At 43.3% G+C, this 19,477-nt stretch overlaps 1 protein-coding gene across 1 annotated transcript in view; it reads left to right on the top strand.

Moving 5' to 3' along the window:
- HHIP (hedgehog interacting protein) overlaps nucleotides 1-10,589 on the top strand; it is a 161,583-nt gene extending 150,994 nt beyond the window's left edge. The window contains exons 12-13 of the mRNA XM_063920612.1: nucleotides 8,277-8,425; nucleotides 9,906-10,589. Of these exons, the coding sequence (XP_063776682.1) occupies nucleotides 8,277-8,425; nucleotides 9,906-10,099 (343 nt within the window). The 3' untranslated portion in view covers nucleotides 10,100-10,589. The remainder of the gene's footprint in view (nucleotides 1-8,276; nucleotides 8,426-9,905) is intronic.
- Nucleotides 10,590-19,477: the final 8,888 nt, after the last annotated feature.

Genomic DNA, 19,477 nt, shown 5'->3' with positions numbered 1-19,477 from the left:
TGGGCCCTCATTCCGAGTTGTTCGCTCGCTAGCTGCTTTTAGCAGCATTGCACACGCTAGGCCGCCGCCCTCTGGGAGCAGAGCTGGCCCTAACCAATATGATGCCCTAGGCAAGATTTTGGCTGGTGCCCCCTAGCAGCACCACCACTGGTTCCGCCTCTGACCTTGCATCTGTTTCCTAGCACCATCACCCCTCATCCATAGCAGTCCTTATTATGGTGTATGTACCCCCTATATTTTAAATAGGAACAGTTCACACATTTGGCGCACAGCCCAAAAAGGGGTGTGTTTTTGCTGGCAAGGGGCATGGCCACACAATAGTAACCCCAATTCCAATTACGCCACACAATACTGCAACTTTATTCACATTTGATCATGTGATAGTGTCCATAATTCATATTACATCCCACAGTAGTATCACTTTACCTTATAAACGTTACTCCTCACAGTATAGCCCCTTATTCACATTACATCACACTGAATTGCTCCTTATTCACATTACACCACACCCTATTGCTCTTTATTCACATTAGACAACACAGTAGTGCCCTTTCTATACGCAACACCACATAGTAGAGCACCTTATACACATAATGCCACAGTAATGCCCCTTACACATGAGACACATTATTAATGTCCTTATAAACATAATGCGCCTTACACATTATGACAACCTTTATTAATGCCCTTTTACACATAACGTCCCTTACACATATGCTGCACATTATTAATGCCCTTATACACATAATGACACACATAGTGCCCCCTACACATTTGCTGCACATTAGTGCCCCTATACACATAATGACAGACATACAGTAGTACCCTGTTACACATATGCCGCACATTATTAATGCCCTTATACACATAATGACACACATAGTGCCCCTTACACATATGTTGCACATTATTAATGCATTTTTACATGACACACATAATGCTCCTTACACATATTCCGAACACTACTGCACAACCAACCCACTCACATACACACAGCACTCACACTGCCACTAACACTGTGACCTCTGCCTCTGCTTGGATACAGATGTGTCCTCATAAATCTTGCCTCAATGCTAACGTCGGGCACTTTTTTTTATGAAAATGCATCTTATTTGCATTGCTAGGTGGCTAGGAGGAACAAGCAGCTTCTGCTGATTAAAATTATATGCAACATGCCTATATACTGTGTGAGACTGTGGCTGTATCTGCATATGAAATGCTACACACAGAATATAGGCATGCTGCATATCATTTTAATCAGTAGAAGCTGCTGATGCCCCTAGACATATCAAATGCCCTAGGCAATTGCCTAGTTTGCCTATACCTATGGCCGGCTCTGTCTGGGAGTGCATCTTAGCTTAGCAGAATTGCGAATGAAAGATTAGCAGAATTGCTAATAAATAATTCTTAGCAGTTTCTGAGTAGCTCCAGACCTACTCACGAATTGTGATCAGCTCAGTCCGTTTAGTTCCTGGTTTGACGTCACAAACACGCCCTGCGTTCGGCCAGCCACTCCCCCGTTTGTCCAGCCACTCCTGCGTTTTTCCCTGACACGCCTGCGTTTTTTAGCAAACACCGGGAAAACGCTGAGTTGCCGCCCAGAAACGCCCCTTTCCTGTCAATCATTTACCGAACAGCAGTGCGACTGAAAAGCGCTGCAGAAGCCACAGCAAAACAGCTAAGTTTTGTGTTAAATAACTAAGCGCATGTGCCCTGCGTGCCTTGCGCATGCGCAATTTGCAACTAATCGCAGCATAGCGAAAATCAGCAACGAGCGAACAACTCGGAATGACCCCCATTGTTAGAAAAATTAGCATTGCTTATAAATTAATAATTATATAATTATAGTCTAGTACATAGGTTCTCAAACTCGGTACTCAGGACCCCACACAGTGCATGTTTTGCATGTCTCCTCAGAATCACAAGTGAAATAATTAGCTCCACCTGTAGATCTTTTAAAATGTGTCAGTGAGTAATTAATACACCCGTGCACCTGCTGGGTTACCTGCAAAACATGCACTGTGTGGCGTCCTGAGGACCGAGTTTGAGAACCTGTGGTCTAGTTTATAATCTAACACAAAAGAAAAGTGTTTTTTCTCTTATGTCCTAGAGCAGTGGTTCTCAAACTCGGTCCTCAGGACCCCACACAGTGCATGTTTTGCAGGTAACCCAGCAAGTGCACAGGTGTATTAATTACTCACTGACACATTTTAAAAGGTCCACAGGTGGAGCTAATTATTTCACTTGTGATTTTGTGAGGAGACCTGCAAAACATGCACTGTGTGGGGTCCTGAGGACCGAGTTTGAGAACCTGTGTCCTAGAGGATACTGGGGTTCCATTTAGTACCATGGGGTATAAATGGGTCCACTAGGAGCCATGGGCACTTTAAGAATTTGATAGTGTGGGCTGGCTCCTCCCTCTATGCCCCTCCTACCAGACTCAGTTTAGAAAATGTTCCCGGAGGAGCCGGTCACGCTTATGGAAGCTCCTGAAGAGTTTTCTGCATTTATTTTATATGTTTGTTATTTTCAGACAGGGCTGGATGGCACCAGCCTGCCTGCTTCGTGGGACTTAGGGGGAAAAACGGCCCAACCTCTTGAAGGGTTATTGATCCCGTTCACCGCTGACAGGACCCTGAGCTCCTGAGGGAACTATTCGCAAGCCCCACCATGGCGAGAGTACATTCCCGCAGCACGCCCCCACCCCTAACAGAGACAGAAGAATGAAGAGTGGTGAGTACTAAGCCGGTGTCCCGGTTAGCGGGACGACGGCCATTATGGCGGTACGAGGGTACGGAGATGCACGGCTTCTAACCGGGGCAGAATGCGTCTCCAGACACAGTACACAGCTGCGTCTCAGTACACTGTACACAGTACCCACACTGGCAAAAACAGACTTAGACTTAAAACGGTTTTCTCTCACATTACCTCAGCCAGTATAAAAAAGCGGGAAGACCGCGCTCCATTGAGGGGGCGGGGCCTTCACTATGAGCGGATCCAGCAGCCCACCAGCATCATTTTCCCTCTGCAGTGGACACAAACGCTGACTGACAGGGACGCGCAGCTCCTCCAGAGTGACTCCAGTTTACCTCAGCGGTACCAGGGGGTCATAGCAGGGGAGAGCGATTATTAGTGTACTAAGTCCCCTATCAGGGTACTTAGTCTGCGACCCGGCTAAGCTTGGCATTAGCAATAAGGGCGTGGTGGGGGCTGACTCCAAATAACTCTGTGTTTCCCTGAAGGGCTCTTTGTAGGTTAAATGTGCTGTGTGTGTGTGTGTGTGTGTGTGTGTGTGTGTGTGTGTGTGTGTGTGTGTGTGTGTGTGTGTGTGTGTGTGTGTGTGTGTGTGTGTGTGTGTGTGTGTGTGTGTGTGTGCTGTCACATTTACATTATGTCAGGCAAGGAGTGTGTTTCTTGTATAGCGGAGTGTTCCTCTTCACCAGGGGGCTCACTACTGGGTACTCAGGGCAGTGCACCTTCCCAGAATAGTGGGGCTGAACCGGAGTGGGTTAATTCCATTAAAGGAATTATCTCCAATATTTCTACGAAATTATCCCGCAATGAGAAAGACACGCAATACTTAAGACAGACTGTGCATGAGTTTATGAATAGAGACTCAATCCCCAAACCAGCGTCTTAATCCCCTCCCATTTGTCCGCAAAAACGATCTCTGGCCCATATCCTGCAGTCTGACGCTGACACTGACGGGTCAGACATGGAGGAGGGTGGGGTGGATTTGGAGGGGGGATGCTACTCTGTCACAGGGAATAGAGGCTCTTATAGAGGCTATCAGAGATATTCTGCAAATTCCTGATAAGGTGTCAGAGGAGTGAGAGGAATCTTATTTTAATATAAAAACGAAGTCCTCAGTCACTTTTCCTGTGTCAAAGTAACTGAATACCCTGTTTTGAAGAACCATGGGTTAATCCTGATAAGAAATTAATGGACGCATCAGTCTCTAGGCTGTCACGAAAAATTGTATTGCCTGTCCCTGGTGCAGCCTCCCTAAAAGACACGGCTGATCGTAAAATTGAGACTACACTCAAATCATTGTACACAGCTGCTGGGGTGGCCCAAAGACCCACTATTGCATGTGCGTGGATCACAAAAGCCATTGCTACTGTAAATGGTCAGGTAACCTAATTGAGGGGTTAGATTCCTTGTCTAGGGGGGGATGTTGTTTTACTCCTGCAGCATATACAAGACTCTGCAAACTTTATGGTGGATGCCATAAAAGAGATGGGCTTGCTTAATGCACGCACCACCGCTATGGCAGTGTCAGCACGCAGGGGCTTGTGGCTACGCCAGTGGACTACTAATGCGGACTCCAGGAAAGGCGTGGAAGGCCTACCATTCACAGGTCTTGTTTGGAGATGAACTAGACAAATGGATCTCCAAAGCTACTGCGTGTAAGTCTACGTATCTTCCTTCCGCAGCTCCCCCAGCCAGAAAAGCTTATTCAGCGTCAAATTTACAGTCCTTTCGGATGCCCAAGTTTAAGGGCAAATCCAGAGGTGCTTCTATGGCCTCCAGAGGCGCAAGAGGTAAACCACACATACCAGCAACTGCAGGTGCTTAGGAACAGAGCTCAGGCTCTGCTTCCTCAAAGCCTTCAGCGTGACGGTGGACCGCGATGCCTGGAAGGCTGTCAGGTGGGAGCCCGACTAAAATTCTTCAGTCACATCTGGTCAAGTTCGTGCCGGGATCCCTGGGTCATAGATCTTATTTCCCAGGGCTACAGACTAGAGTTCCAAGAGCTCCCACCTCACAGTTTCTTCAAATCAGGCTTACCTGTTTCTTTTTTTTTTATTTAAACATAATTTTTATTGGTAAGATCATAGAATCAAACAGAAACCAACATCTTTTAGACATAACATAATGCATTATAAACATAGATTTAACAGTTGGCATTCGCAAAGAAAAAACAAAAGTATGATCTACAGGCTTACCAGTTTCACAAGAGGCAAGTATAACTTTACAGCATGCCATCCAAAAACTGGTACAGACACAAGTCATTGTTCCAGTTCCACCTCATCTGCAAAATAAGGGGTACTATTCCAACTTGTTTGTAGTACCGAAACCGGACGGTTCGGTATGGCCGGTTCTGAACCTCAAGTCCTTGAACCCGTTCTTAAGAGTGTTCAAGTTCAATATGGAGTCTCTGAGAGCGGTGATCTCAGATCTGGAGGAGGGGGTATTCCTAGTGTCTCTGGATATCAAGAATGTGTACCTTCACATTCCGATCTGGCCGCCTCATCAGGCTTATCTACGGTTTGCACCGCAGGACTGTCACTACCAGTTCCAGGCCCTGCCATTTGGTCTCTCCACAGCACTGAGGGTGTTCACCAAAGTGATGGCAGAGATGATGTTTCTACTCCGCAAACAGGGAGTGAATATAATTCCGTACCTGGACGATCTCCTGATAAAGGCGCCGTCCAGGGAAAGGTTGCTGGACAGCATTAGTCTCTCAACCAAACTTCTCCTGGATCACGGGTGGATTCTGAACTTTCTGAAATCTCACCTAGAGCCAACACGGAGGCTTCCATTCCTGGGAATTATACTGGACACGGAGTCGTAGAAGGTGTTCCTTCCGTTGGAAAAGGCATTGGTAATCCAGTTGATGGTTCGGGATGTCCTGAGGCCAACCCGGATATCGGTGCATCTATGCATTCACCTTCTAGGGAAAATGGTGGCCTCTTACGAGGCGCTTCAATATGGAAGGTTTCACGCAAGACCCTTCCAGCTCGATATGTTAGACAAATGGTCCGGATCGCATCTTCACATGCACCAGAGGATCCGTCTGTTGCCAAAAAACAGGATCTACCTTCAGTGGTGGCTACAGACTTCTCACCTCATCGAGGGTCGGAGGTTCGGAATTCAAAACTGGATTCTGTTAACCACAGACACAAGCCTCAGAGATTGGGGAGCAGTCACCCAAGGAATATGGTCCAATCAGGAAGTCAATCAACATTCTGGAACTCAGGGCCATTTACAACGCCCTTCTGCAGGCCTCATATCTTCTTCAAGATCGGGCCATTCTGGTCCATTCGGACAATGTGACGTAGATAAACCGACAGGGTGGAACGAAAAGCAGAGCAGCAATGTCAGAGGTGTCAAGAATTCTCCTCTGCCCAGAAAAACATGCTGTGGCGTTGTCAGCGGTTTTCGTTCCGGGAGTAGACAACTGGGAAGCAGACTTCCTCAGCAGACACGACCTGCACCCGGGGGAGTGGGGCCTTCACCCGGAAGTGTTCGGGTGCTTGACACATTGATGGGGTTATCCACAAATCGACATGATGGCCTCTCGTCTCAACAAGAAGCTGAAGCGGTATTGTTCCAGGTCGAGAGACCCACAGGCAGTGGTGGTAGACGCTCTGACGACTCCATGGGTCTATCAGATGGTGTACGTGTTTCCTCTACTTCCTCTGATCCCAAGAATACTTAAAATAAAAAGGGAAAAGGTTCGAGCAATACTCATTTCTCCGGACTGGCCAAGAAGGGCCTGGTACGCGGACCTTCTGGAGATGCTTCTCAAAGATCCGTGGCCTCTACCTCTTCGCGAGGATCTTCTGCAACAGGGCCTGTTCGTCTATCAGGACTTACCTTGGCTACGTTTGACGGCATGGAAGTTGAACGGCTGATTCTAGCCAGAAGAGGGATCCTTAACAAGGTTATCTTGACTATGATCCAAGCCAGGAAGGGGGTAGCATCTAAACATTATCACCGTATTTGGAAGAAATACGTCTCTTGGTGTGAGAGCAGAAATTATTCTGCGGTGGAATTTCATCTGGGACGTTTACTGCTTTTTCTGCAGGCAGGTGTGGATGTGGTCCTACATCTGGGCTCCATAAAAGTCCAGATTTCGGCCTTGTCCATTTTCTTTCAAAAACAATTGGCTTCTGTCCCTGAGGTCCAGACATTCTTGAAAGGTGTTCTGCACATCCAACCTCCCTTTGTGCCTTCCACGGCACATAGGGATCTCAATTTGGTGCTGCAGTTTCTCCAATCAGACTGGTTTGAATGGTTACAGGAGGTGGACAAAAAGTATCTTACATGGAAGACTGTCACACTGTTGGCCTTGGCTTCAGAAAGACGTGTGTCAGAGCTGGGGGCTTTGTCTCACAAAAGCCCCTATTTAATTTTCCATGAGGACAGAGCTGAACTCAGAACTTGTCAGCAATTTCTTCCTAAAGCGGTGTCTGCGTTTAACATCAACCAACCTATTGTGGTTCCTGTTGTCACCGAAACCTCTGCTACTTCAAAGTCTTTGGATGTTGTGAGGGCTTTGAAGGTGTATGTAAAGAGAACAGCTCGTCACAGAAAATCGGACTCGCTGATTGTTCTTTATGATCCCAGTAAAACTGAGTGTTCTGCTTCAAAGCATTCCATTGCACGCTGGATCAGGATCACTGTCCAGCATGCTTATTCCACGGCAGGATTGCCGGTTCCAAAATCTGTACAAACCCACTCTACTACGTCGGTGGGTTCTTCCTGGGCGGCTGCCCGGGGTGTCTCGGCTTTACTGCTCTGCTGAACGGCTACTTGGTCTGGTTCAAACACGTTTGCAAAGTTCTTCAAGTTTGATACTTTGGCCTCTGAGGACCTTCAGTTGGTCAATCAGTTCTGCAGGAACCTCAGCACTCTCCCACCCGGTTTGAGAGCTTTGGTACATCCCCATAGTATTAAATGGAACCCCAGTATCCTCTAGGACGTAAGAGAAAATAGGATTTTAATTACCTACCAGTAAATCCTTTTCTCGTAGTCCGTAGAGGACACTGGGCACCCGCCCTGTGCTTCGTTCTTCCTGACTGTTACTTGGTTAAGTATTGTTTGTTCAGCTGTTTCTGTTCCTGTTTAAAGTTGGGTTAGCATAGCTTTCATCTGGTTTGTGTGTGCTGGTTCGGAATCTCACCACTATCCTTTATATCCTTCACACAAAGTATGTCTGTCTCCTCGCGCACAGTTTCCTAGACCCGTCTATGCCCCATGGTACTAAATGGAACCCCAGTATCCTCTATGGACTACGAGAAAATGATTTACCGGTAGGTAATTAAAATCCTATTTTTAATTAATTTATTTATTTTTTGTTCCAAACTGACAGCCGCTTTCTACCCCTGCACTGCTACGGCAGCACCCTTCTTTGTTATTACGATTTGCGAAAGGGGTTACTGTAGCTGCTGAGAGTAACATACACATCTGTATTAGCAGATGATTAATAAGTAACATTCCTTTTTAAGGTGAACATTTCTAATTTGTATTTTTGTTGTTTGCTTCAGACCAACAGTGCCTGAAGAATGCAAGCGGCCAGTGATACCACCACAGCCTCTTTCATCCGAGTGCTCCCGAAACTGTAAAAATGGCCATTGTACTCCCACTGGAAAATGCTGTTGTAATCAAGGATGGGAAGGGGAATTCTGCAGAATTGGTTAGTAATCTTCCTGTTACATGTACCATGTCATTTGTTTTCCATTAATTTGTCATCATCACCACAGAGCAATAACTATACCCAGATTCATGTAACTGGAGAAAAAAGGATTAGTGGGATTTAGTAATGTAACCTAAAAATGCTCTATATGTTTCCGGGCGCCTCTGTATATATAATTTAGGGCCTTGGTACTTGTGTAGTCATTTTATAATGGGGAATCAATGCTATAAAGGGCAGTGTGTCTCAGCATTATGGGAGCTTCTACAGGAAATAGTGTGCTTCTTGTATTGCTTTATCTGTACCATGATGTAAGTTCTCTCTTGGTGCTCATCTCTACTATACCTTGATCTGTACAGCTGTAAAGTCACAAAATAGTCCAAAAATGTATAATGATTAAATTACAGCAAATTGTTACAAAATACAGCTGCATTCTTAGTTATGGCAACAAAAGGTTTATAATAGGATAGAGATCATTTTTATCTGCTGGTCAGCTTCTGTATAGATTTACGCATACTGGAAGGACTCATAACTAGCAATAATGGCAAACTTATTGCTGGATTAGTGTTACAGCCCTCCATTATGGAATCATGGACCTGATTCATGTTTATAAGTAAAGCAAAAAAGCCAGCAACTGGGCAAAACAATGTTGCAGTGCAGGTGTGGCAGATGTAACATGTGTAGAGAGATTTAGTGGTATATTTACTAAAGTGCGGATTTATAGAAGTGGAGATGTTGCCCATAGCAACCAAACAGATTCCAGCTACTATCTTGCAGAAGGTGCTAGATAAATAAGTAGAATCTGATTGGTTGCTATGGGTAACATCTCCACTTCTGTCATCAGGGCTGTCATCAGAAATTGTGGGGCCCGGGATTGCAGAATAGGCTGGGCCCCCCACCACCGCTCACCTTCCACTCCCCTGGCAGCACACACAACTTACTGTACTGGGCACCTGTTGCCGGTCCCAAGACATCAGATGGCGTCCCTAGGTATGACCATGGTCTGCCAGAACCACAGCAGCAGGACAGGGTAGGAGTCTGGAGCAGGCAGCTTTAGAGGGACAGCGCAGACGACCACTCCTGATTGGCTGCTGGTCCATGAGCTTCAAGTGGCATTTGGCAAGCATAGGGTATTGACAGTGCAAGTGACAATTTACTGACAAATTGTATGCATGCCAATTATTTCCTCTAAATGCCAGCTTTTAATTTGACTACCTTGTATGGCCACAGAAAAGGGCTTAGCATGATGGATACTGCATGTTGTAATGCATGCTCTAATTACCATGCTAAATTAGAGCTTTACATACAGTAAGTCTTTCCAATGTTGTTGTTTTTGCTGTAAGAAGTAATGGAACATTTGTTTTTGGAAACCTGGATATTTAATTGTATTACTACTAACATGTTTTTTCTCTTTCTTGTAATGACCTCATTTGTTACTAGAATACTTGTATAAGCCATATTGCATTTTTTGTGTTTTCTACAGCAAAATGTGAGCCAGCATGCCGACATGGAGGTGTGTGCATGAGGCCGAACAAGTGTCTATGTAAGAAAGGCTACCTAGGCACACAGTGCGAGCAAATGGATAGAAATATCCGCAGAGTGGCCAGGGCAGGTATTCTAGACCAGATCATTGATGTGACGTCATATTTGCTGGACCTTACCAGCTACATTGTATAGTTACCGCAGACTGCTTGGATTCAATCGGAACGGGCATTTATTTTTAAAACATGTAAATTAAACAAACAAAAAGGACTTTGTAATTCTGCTCTAAATCCCTGTGTTTTAAATATTTTTATTAATTTAAATATATTGTCCATAAAAGTGAGTTTGTGTGTGTAATTTATGAATATTTGAGTGTATATGTATGTGTGAAGATATAGAAATATTCATTTATTAAACATTCTGGTATTGTAAACACTGGCTGCAACAAGGTCACGTGAGCAAGATTATACTTTTGGTTGTCTTTAAAATAACATTAAATTAGTTATTTAGATTAAAATATGTCATGTGTACAGTATTTCATTTGTATCCACCATGGGAGGGGCAATTTCTCTTAAATCACATTTGCCTTTTTATATATAATTATCTCAGGTAATTGCATTTTTAGCTTTTCACAGGTAATTTTACTATATTATTATAGTAATGCAAAAAAGTATTCTTTGCAATAAACCTGTAACTGATATATTACTTTTTGTTTGTTTGTTTGTTTGTTTGTTTGTTTGTTTGTTTTGTTTTTCCTGGTGCAACGGCAAGGATTTTATTTCAAAGGAGAAAACAAAATGTTAAAAGAACACTGTGATATTTTCTCATGTATACACTGTAGTGTCATAACAGCATTAATACTAGGGCTTAGCATGTCTTGGAAAACACAACACTGATATATTCTCTTAGCTATACACTGTTGTACAACAGCATTAATACTAGGGCTTAGCATGTCTTGGAGAACACAACACTGTAATATATTCTCATAGGTATTAATACTAGTGCTTAGTGTGTCTTGGAGAACACAATACTATAATATATTCTCATATGTATACACTGTAGTATCAAAACAGCATTAATACTAGTGCTTAGCATGTCTTGAAAAACAACACTGTAATATATTCTCATAGGTATACACTGTAGTATAATAACAGCATTAATACTAGGGCTTAGCATGTCTTGGAGAACACAATACTGTAATATATTCTCACAGGTATTAATAATAATGCTTAGCATGTCTTGGAGAACAGAATACTGTCTGTAATATATTCTCATAGGTATTTATACTATTGCTTAGTGTGTAATATATTCTCATAGGTATACACTGAAGTGTCATAACAGCATTAATACTAGGGCTTAGCATATCTTGGAAAACACAACACTGTAATATATTCTCATAGGTATTAATACTAGTGCTTAGTGTGTCTTGGAGAACACAATACTGTAATATATTCTCATATATTCTATATATACACTGTAGTGTCATAACAGCATTAATACTAGGGCTTAGCATGACTTGGAGAACACAACACTGTAATATATTCTCATAGGTATTAATTCTAGTGCTTATTGTGTCTTGGAGAACACAATACTGTAATATATTCTCATATATTCTATGTATACACTGTAGTGTCATAACAGCATTAATACCAGGGCTTAGCATGTCTTGGAAAACACAACACTGTAATATATTCTCATAGGTATACACTGTAGTATCATAACAGCATTAATACTAGGGTTTAGCATGTCTTGGAGAACACAATACTGTAATATATTCTCATAAGTATTAATACTAGTGCTTAGTGTGTCGCGGAGAACACAATAGTGTAATATATTCTCATATATTTTATGTATACACTGTAGTGTCATAACAGCATTAATACCAGGGCTTAGCATGTCTTGGAAAACACAACACTGTAATATATTCTCATAGGTATACACTGTAGTATCATAACAGCATTAATACTAGGGTTTAGCATGTCTTGGAAAACACAGCACTGTAATATATTCTCATAGGTATACACTGTAGTATCATAACAGCATTAATACTAGGGCTTAGCATGTCTTGGAGAACACAACACTGTAATATATTCTCATAGGTATACACTGTAGTATCATAACAGCATTAATACTAGGGTTTAGCATGTCTTGGAAAACACAACACTGTAATATATTCTCACAGGTATTAATACTAGTGCTTAGTGTGTCTTGGAGAACACAATACTGTAATATATTCTCATATATTCTCATATGTATACACTGTAGTGTCATAACAGCATTAATACTAGGGCTTAGCATGTCTTGGAAAACACAACACTAATATATTCTCATATGTATACACTGTAGTGTCATAACAGTATTAATAGTAGTGCTTAGCATGTCTTGGAGAACACAATACTGTAATATATTCTCAGAGGTATTAATACTAGTGCTTAGTGTGTCTTGGCGAACACAAGACTGTAATATATTCTCATAGGTATACACTGAAGTGTCATAGCAGCATTATTACTAGTGCTTAGCATGTCTTGGAGAAGACAACACTGTAATTCATACAAATGTCGTAGACACAGAAAAAAATGTAAGATCCCGGTGAGAGTACACAGCTGTTCTTGGATGCTAACTACACTTGAACAGTAGATTGTAAAACATTCTTTAATGCACCACCTAATAGGACCACACCTGCCACATTTGCTATAATATCACCACTTTATTGTCATATTGCATTGATATCAGCATGTGTGGCAACAACTCAAGCACATTTGCAGAGACAAATCTGATTAAACTCGCGTGCCCGAAATCACAGTTTCGGCCTGTGTGCCACTGTCATCAGCTGACAATACTAAAATGCCTATGAGAAGACCACCCAATAGACTGACTTGCTCAATTGAAACCAAAGCGTAAAAAGGTGATCACCAGTCATTAGCTTTTATGTGGGCACACCATTATGAGAGAGGGAACTCCCCTCTTTCACCTGTGATGACAATCAATATTATATTTTCTGTATTTTGGCGGAGAGGACACTATGGGGTAAATGCAGACATCGGTGCTTTCCTGGCTAGTCTGCCCAATGTTTTACAGCAATCATATATAAGACAAAACCAGGTTGATTTCCTTTTAAAAGATTGTAACTTTAAAACATCGGGCCGACTCGCCGGTTTGCAAGCTATTACATTTACCACTACAGATATAGCCAGGCTCAGCTTACAGTATACATCTGTATATCACTCCCAAAATTACATCTGTAAATATGAAAGAGTTAAGTCCCCCTTTTCAATTATATTGCCCCCTTTGCAGCTTTTGTCTGGTAATCACCAGATGATATCACCCAGAGCTATGGAAAAACAAAGTTTTCTAGCATTGGGTAGGAAATGCAAGCAGATGGGATGCCAGCGGTCAGGAGACAGACCGTGGCATCCTGATGAATAGAATCCCGGCATAGGCAAGCTAAGGCTAGTTACCTTACCCCAATGCTCCCTAAACCCTCTCTCCCCGCAGTCTAAACCTACCCCCCTCTCCGCAGCTTAATCCTAACCCTCAATTTCCCGCAGCCTAATCCTATCCCCCCCACCCCCACAGCCTAAACCTGACACAACCTCCCCCGCCCCTCCCACGTGTGCGGCTTACCTGCCTGGCATTCCGGTCCACGCTAGTTCGAGAATCCGGCGGTTGGGATTCCGGCACTAGGATGGGCCGCCTTGTCGGGATGCCACGTCCAGCTTTTCGACCAGTGTTAGGATTCTGGCATTGATATTTCTATATTTGGGAGGAATCCACATTGTGCCCTATCCCCCCTCCCACCCACAACCTGTACTGGTCCACATACACAAGGGAGGCACCCTACTTTGAAAAAGGGGAGTCTTCTCTCGATAGCCAAAACATTATACAAAAAAGAATATTTTTCACAGATGGGCGAGATCTAAAGATCTCCCCCAACTTGTGTCAAATAAAAAAGGGTCCAAGTCATTTAGGGCCTGTTTAAGAGCTGGACGCAGGAGTACTGTAGCATGCAGATTCACGATTATCAGGAATCTGCGGATGCGCAAGGTCCTTTCTACGCATGCGCAGAGCGGGCCTTGCGATGTCGTCGTCAGTTCCCCACTGCCAGTGGTGTTAAGGGGGCAAGGGGAGGTCTGTGTTCTTAGAAATATGGGGGGGGGGTTTACCGTTTTCTGGGAGGGGAAAGCCAAGAGTATGTATGTCAGAACACACCCTTCTCGACTCACAGACCCCCCTTCCATTGGTCAGCCGCACAAGCTGAGTCTTTCTCAGCTGGCCATCTGCGTGAACATTGCGACCGATAGTCGCGATGTTGGATCCCAACTTGAAACATCAGTCGCAGTGCTTGGATCGCAGCTACATCTCTTCTACTTAGATGTCTCCTGCACGTTCCTCCTTCAGATCGGACAGATATTCAAAGCGGCTTTGTATTTCCGTCCATCAGGCCCTTAATGCGGTACAGTAGATTATCTATTGTAACAAATAGTAGACCTTGTTAAGTTACCATATTATTCTTACACACAGTAAAAGTTAAAATGGAGACAGGAAAAATGTTCCAAAAAATAAATAACTACATAATTTTCAAGTGCCGATTTTCTTGCAGTAAACTTACACATGGAATCCTGCTGCTCGATATTTTGGAAAGGTGCATGTTGAAACAAGGACGCAAAGTTTTCTTTGTGGTGTTTATAAAAATAAAAAATAAATCACATTTGCTTTTTCAATTAAAAAAAAAAATTCTGACCTCTCTGCTTACATTTTATTTGATGTGCTACAATGACCAAAAAGACTAATGATATTTTCTGAAAGTACAAAGTCTTCTGGGGAAAAAAATTATAATACAGTATGTGTGGGTAAGACATAAAAAACAGTGATATTGATGCTGGTATGTGATTAGCATTAAAGTTGGAAAATGGCCTCAGCACAGGGGAGAGAAACCCCTCAGCAGGAAAAGGATTATAGAGTGAATTGAGTGAGGTGTGGAAAACCAGCCCCCAACAAGCAAGCTGCAGCCCCTGTGAGAATGAACCCCTGTTGCGTAGCCTTGGGATTGCAGGACAGAAGATTGGTGGTGTTAAGAGCAGATAATCAGCCACTGCAGATATCACTGATATTCATTTATATTTTACAGAATGTAATACATGTCATTGTAAACTAACTCAATTATTAGACAGGTTTTTCCATATAGTGTAACTTAGAAAAAAAACACAAACTAATTAAACAGAAAAATATATACTTGTTTTTTTAATACCAGCACACTTAGATCAAAGCACACATATTTGGTATTCCTATAATCATAACAAATTGGAGAATGAAATATGTCTCTATACATTTCCATGTCACCCTACTGCCCCCCTGACCACACTTCCCAATTTTTTTTACAATTTAACTCTCCTCAGACCTCCTATCCATCATGACTTTAACATCCCCATTCATAGCCACACTGATCCAACATCCATCAAACTTCTTGACCTTTTTCCCTCTTTTGGCCTCTTAAAATGGACCTCTTGGTCACTCCATTGACCTTGTTTTCTCTGTGCTGTCTGACTTTTCCAACTCTCCCTTCGCACTTTGAGTCCACCATCTCCTCTCCTTCACTCTTTCCTCATCTTTTACACCTCTCTCCATGCCCAAATCTACACTTATTAGACACTATCTCAATTTTCTTGACCCGCAATTTTGTCATGTTTGCTTGAAACTCTTCCCTATCCTAGATCCACCCTGGTCTACAACGGGATGTCCTCCTTCTACAACCACACCCTCACCACTGCTCTTGACTCTACTGCCCCCATCTCCTCTGCCCACCTTCGCTGTTCTAAACTCCAACACTGGTACTCAAAATAAACCTGGTTCCTTCAAAAATACTCACGCAAAACACCACTAGAAAAAACGTCATTCTTTGGCGTACTTCCTTCATTTCAAGCTCATCCAACAGTTCTGCACTCTCCCTCGCTAAACAATCCTTCACTTCTCTCATCTCTTCACAGTTCTTCAATCACTGCGGCCTCTTTGTCACTTTAAACACACTCCATTGCCCCTTATCTCCTTATCTCCCATATTGCCAGTGCCTTTGCCTCATTTTTCACTTTAAAATTTAGGTAATCAGACATGAAATCTCCTCCTCTACCACCCCTACCACACCACCCTCTTCTCCCTTTGGCCACCACCCCTTGTGATTCCATCCCCTCGCAGCCCCTTAGCTCCCTGTACCCTGCTGCATGCTCCCACCTTGCTCACCTCTCCTTTCCACTGGCCTCTTCACCTCATCCTTTAAACATGCTCTTGTCTCACCCATTCTAAAACGCCCAGTCTTGACTGCGCCTAATTTTCTGACTACTGCCACATTTGTATTTTCCCCTTTGTTTCCAAAATACTTGAGCAACTTGCTACAACCATCTCACCAGCTAAATCTGACAACTCCCTCCTTGATCCTCTCCAATCTGGCTACTTCCCCCTCCACTCCACTGAATCTGCCATGACCAAAATCACCAACAGATATTCTCTCACCCAAATCCAGGGGCCATTTCTCCCTGCTTATCCTCTTGGACCTTTCTGAGGCCCTTCCTTCCTCTCTTGGGTTTCAAGTTGCCGGTTTGATCTGCCATCTACTCCTGGGTGTCTCTATGCTTTCACAAACTTAACATTGCCAAAACCGAACTCATTGTCTTCACTCCATCAAAACATTTCTCCACTCCTGACCTCTTTATCACTATCAACAACATCGCTATCTCCTCTGTTCCCCAACTCCTCTGTCTGGGTGTAATTTTTTACTGCTCCCTCTCCTTCATCCCATATATTCAATCTCTTGCCTAATCCTGTCGCTTCCAGCTTTGCAGCATTGCTCGTATCAGACCCTTCCTCTCCCAGGATGCCACCAAAATGATTGTCCATTCACTGATCATTTCTCATCTCAACCTCCTTACAGGCCACTCCCAATGCCATCTTGATCCACTTTGATCTATACTTTTAATGCTGCAGCTAGACTTACCTTCCTCTCTCACCACTCCACATCTAACTCACCTCTCTGCTAAGCCTTACACTGGCTTTCCTTCCCCTACATAATCCTCTTCAAACTCATGTACAAGGTCCCCTCCAACTTCACTGCTCCCTACATCTCACCATGTCGTATATCTCACCCTTTTTCATCCTCTTTTTCTCCCACTCTTGCTTCTTGCCTTAAGATCCCCTTACACTTGGTCACCCTCACGTGTCAACCATTTGTCTGGCCCCCTTCCCTTTACATTGTAAGCACTAATGAATAGGGCCATCTTCTCTCCTGTTCTCATTATATATAGCTCTTGCTCACCAGCTATATTGTGCACCTCCTCTTTGGTCTCTCTGTCCCTTGACGCCACTCCTCCATTGTCTTTGCACCTCTTTCAGTGGCTCTAGACCTGTTAGTTAAGCCCACACTAATGGTCACAGGTTTCAGCTTGCTCTGAATATACCCCTTGCACTCCATTACCCTCCCAGGCTATCAGTAGCTGTGTTGTGAGTTCTTTGTTTACTGCTGTACATTACTTTGTACTGTCATACCATGTACTGTTTTGTTGTTTAACCTTTGTACGGCACTGTAAACCACATGTGGCTCACTATAATTAAAGGTTAAGAATAATATTAATGTCATGACTTGATGCATAGCTTGCCAGACTGCGACTATTCACAGCCGGTAATTGCTCCATTAATTCCTAAAAAAATTAATGAAGCGATCGCCAGCTGCGAATAGTCACATGGCTACATCTGTATATATCTTGTTTGCCTATTTTTCTCTACAGTACATAGGGGTCTATTCATGAAGCAGCAAAAACTGGAGAAGTGAGCCAGTGGAGAAGAACCAATCAACATTGAAGTAACATTTATAATTTGCATACTATAAAATCATACAGAGCAGCTGATTGGTTGCCATGGGCAACTTCTCCACGCTTTTCACTGCTTCATGAATAGAAACAATAATGCTTATAAATGTAAAAAATATTTATTAATCTATGATACCAAAAGTTAGCCCATCTCTCTCCATAAACAAAATAATAATTAATGTAATTTGGTGGATGGAAAAAAGTTATTAATAGCAAAACCAAAGCAGCACTAGATGATATCAGCCACCTGGCCTCCTGAGTGAGCACATCATTTCAAATCTCTTACAACTAAGGTGGTCATTCCGAGTTGATCGCTCGCTAGCTGTTTTTAGCAGCCGTGCAAACGCTATGCCGCCTCCCACTGGGAGTGTATTTTAGCTTAGCAGAAGTGCGAACGAAAGAATCGCAGAGCGACTTGTGCAGTTTCAGAGTAGCTTCAGACCTACTCGGCGCTTGCGATCACTTCAGACTGTTCAGTTCCTGTTTTGACATCACAAACACGCCCTGCGCTCGCCCAGCCACGCCTGCGTTTTTCCTGGCACGCCTGCGTTTTTCCGAACACTCCCTGAAAACGGTTAGTTGACACCCTGAAACGCCCTCTTCCTGTCAATCACTCTGCGGCCAGCAGTGCAACTGAAAAGCTTAGCTAGACTTTGTGTGAAACTACACAGTTTGTTGTAATAGTACGACGCACGTGCGCATTGCGCCACATACGCATGTGCAGAAGTGCCGTTTTTTTGCCTGATCAACTCGGAATGACCCCTAAGCCATTAAAACTATGAATGACATGGAAAATATGTGAAGAACAAAGCAGAACTATATGTTAACAGCTACAATATTTTATCAATAGAAACTAATCTAATTATTATATTGAGGTCATTTTTTTTTAAAGGAAGTATCAGTTTCACTATTTTGAAAACGGTTATTGTATACTGACATGGCATTGTTAATTGTATTACAAACAGATGTGTGGCTGTTACTTGTTTTGCACTTCTCTATACAGGGCCAGGATAGCTATTTCATACTGGTCAGTCAACTTGTGAAGTCATTACAGAATATAAAAAAGCACAGAGAACGCATATTGTAGGTATATTCATATGCAGGAGGGGTCAGAAGAATACAAGAAATCAGGTTATGACATTTCTTTTCAGAGCTTTAAAGACAGCTGGAGATACTACATTAATCTACTGTATATCTCATTTATGTTGAAGTGTACAATGGGGGTAATTCAGAGTTGATCGCAGCAGAAAATTTGTTAGCAGTTGGGCAAAACCAAAGACCTCAATTCGATTTGATCGCACCAAGCAACTTTTTGCTGCTGGTGCGATCAACTAATATCCGCTTATGGGGAAGTGTATTTTAGCATAGCAGGGCTGCGAATGCTTGTACAGCCCTGCTATGCTAAAAAAGTTTCCTGCAAAACAAGACCAGGGTAAGAGTTACTTACCCTGTGCGACGGATCCAGCGATGAAGGTCCAGGTCCTGGATGTCAGACATCCGCCCTCCAAACACCTCGACACGCCTGCGTTTGACTCACCACGCCTGGAAAACGCCCCGGAACGCCTCCCGCCTGTTCGTCTTCTTGCGATTACCGCTGCGATCACATTTGTCTCTGGCAGCGTCGTCGCCAGGCAATGAAGCACGTGCGCAATGCGTCCGCCGCGCATGCGCATTTCTGACCTATTCGTACCGCAGCTAAGAACTGCTGCGTGCGAACGGG

The sequence above is a fragment of the Pseudophryne corroboree genome, chromosome 1 (assembly GCF_028390025.1).
Source record: "Pseudophryne corroboree isolate aPseCor3 chromosome 1, aPseCor3.hap2, whole genome shotgun sequence".
NCBI lineage: Eukaryota > Metazoa > Chordata > Amphibia > Anura > Myobatrachidae > Pseudophryne > Pseudophryne corroboree.
The sequence above is the reverse complement of the archived record's forward strand: the minus strand, read 5'-3'. Positions and strand labels throughout refer to the sequence as shown.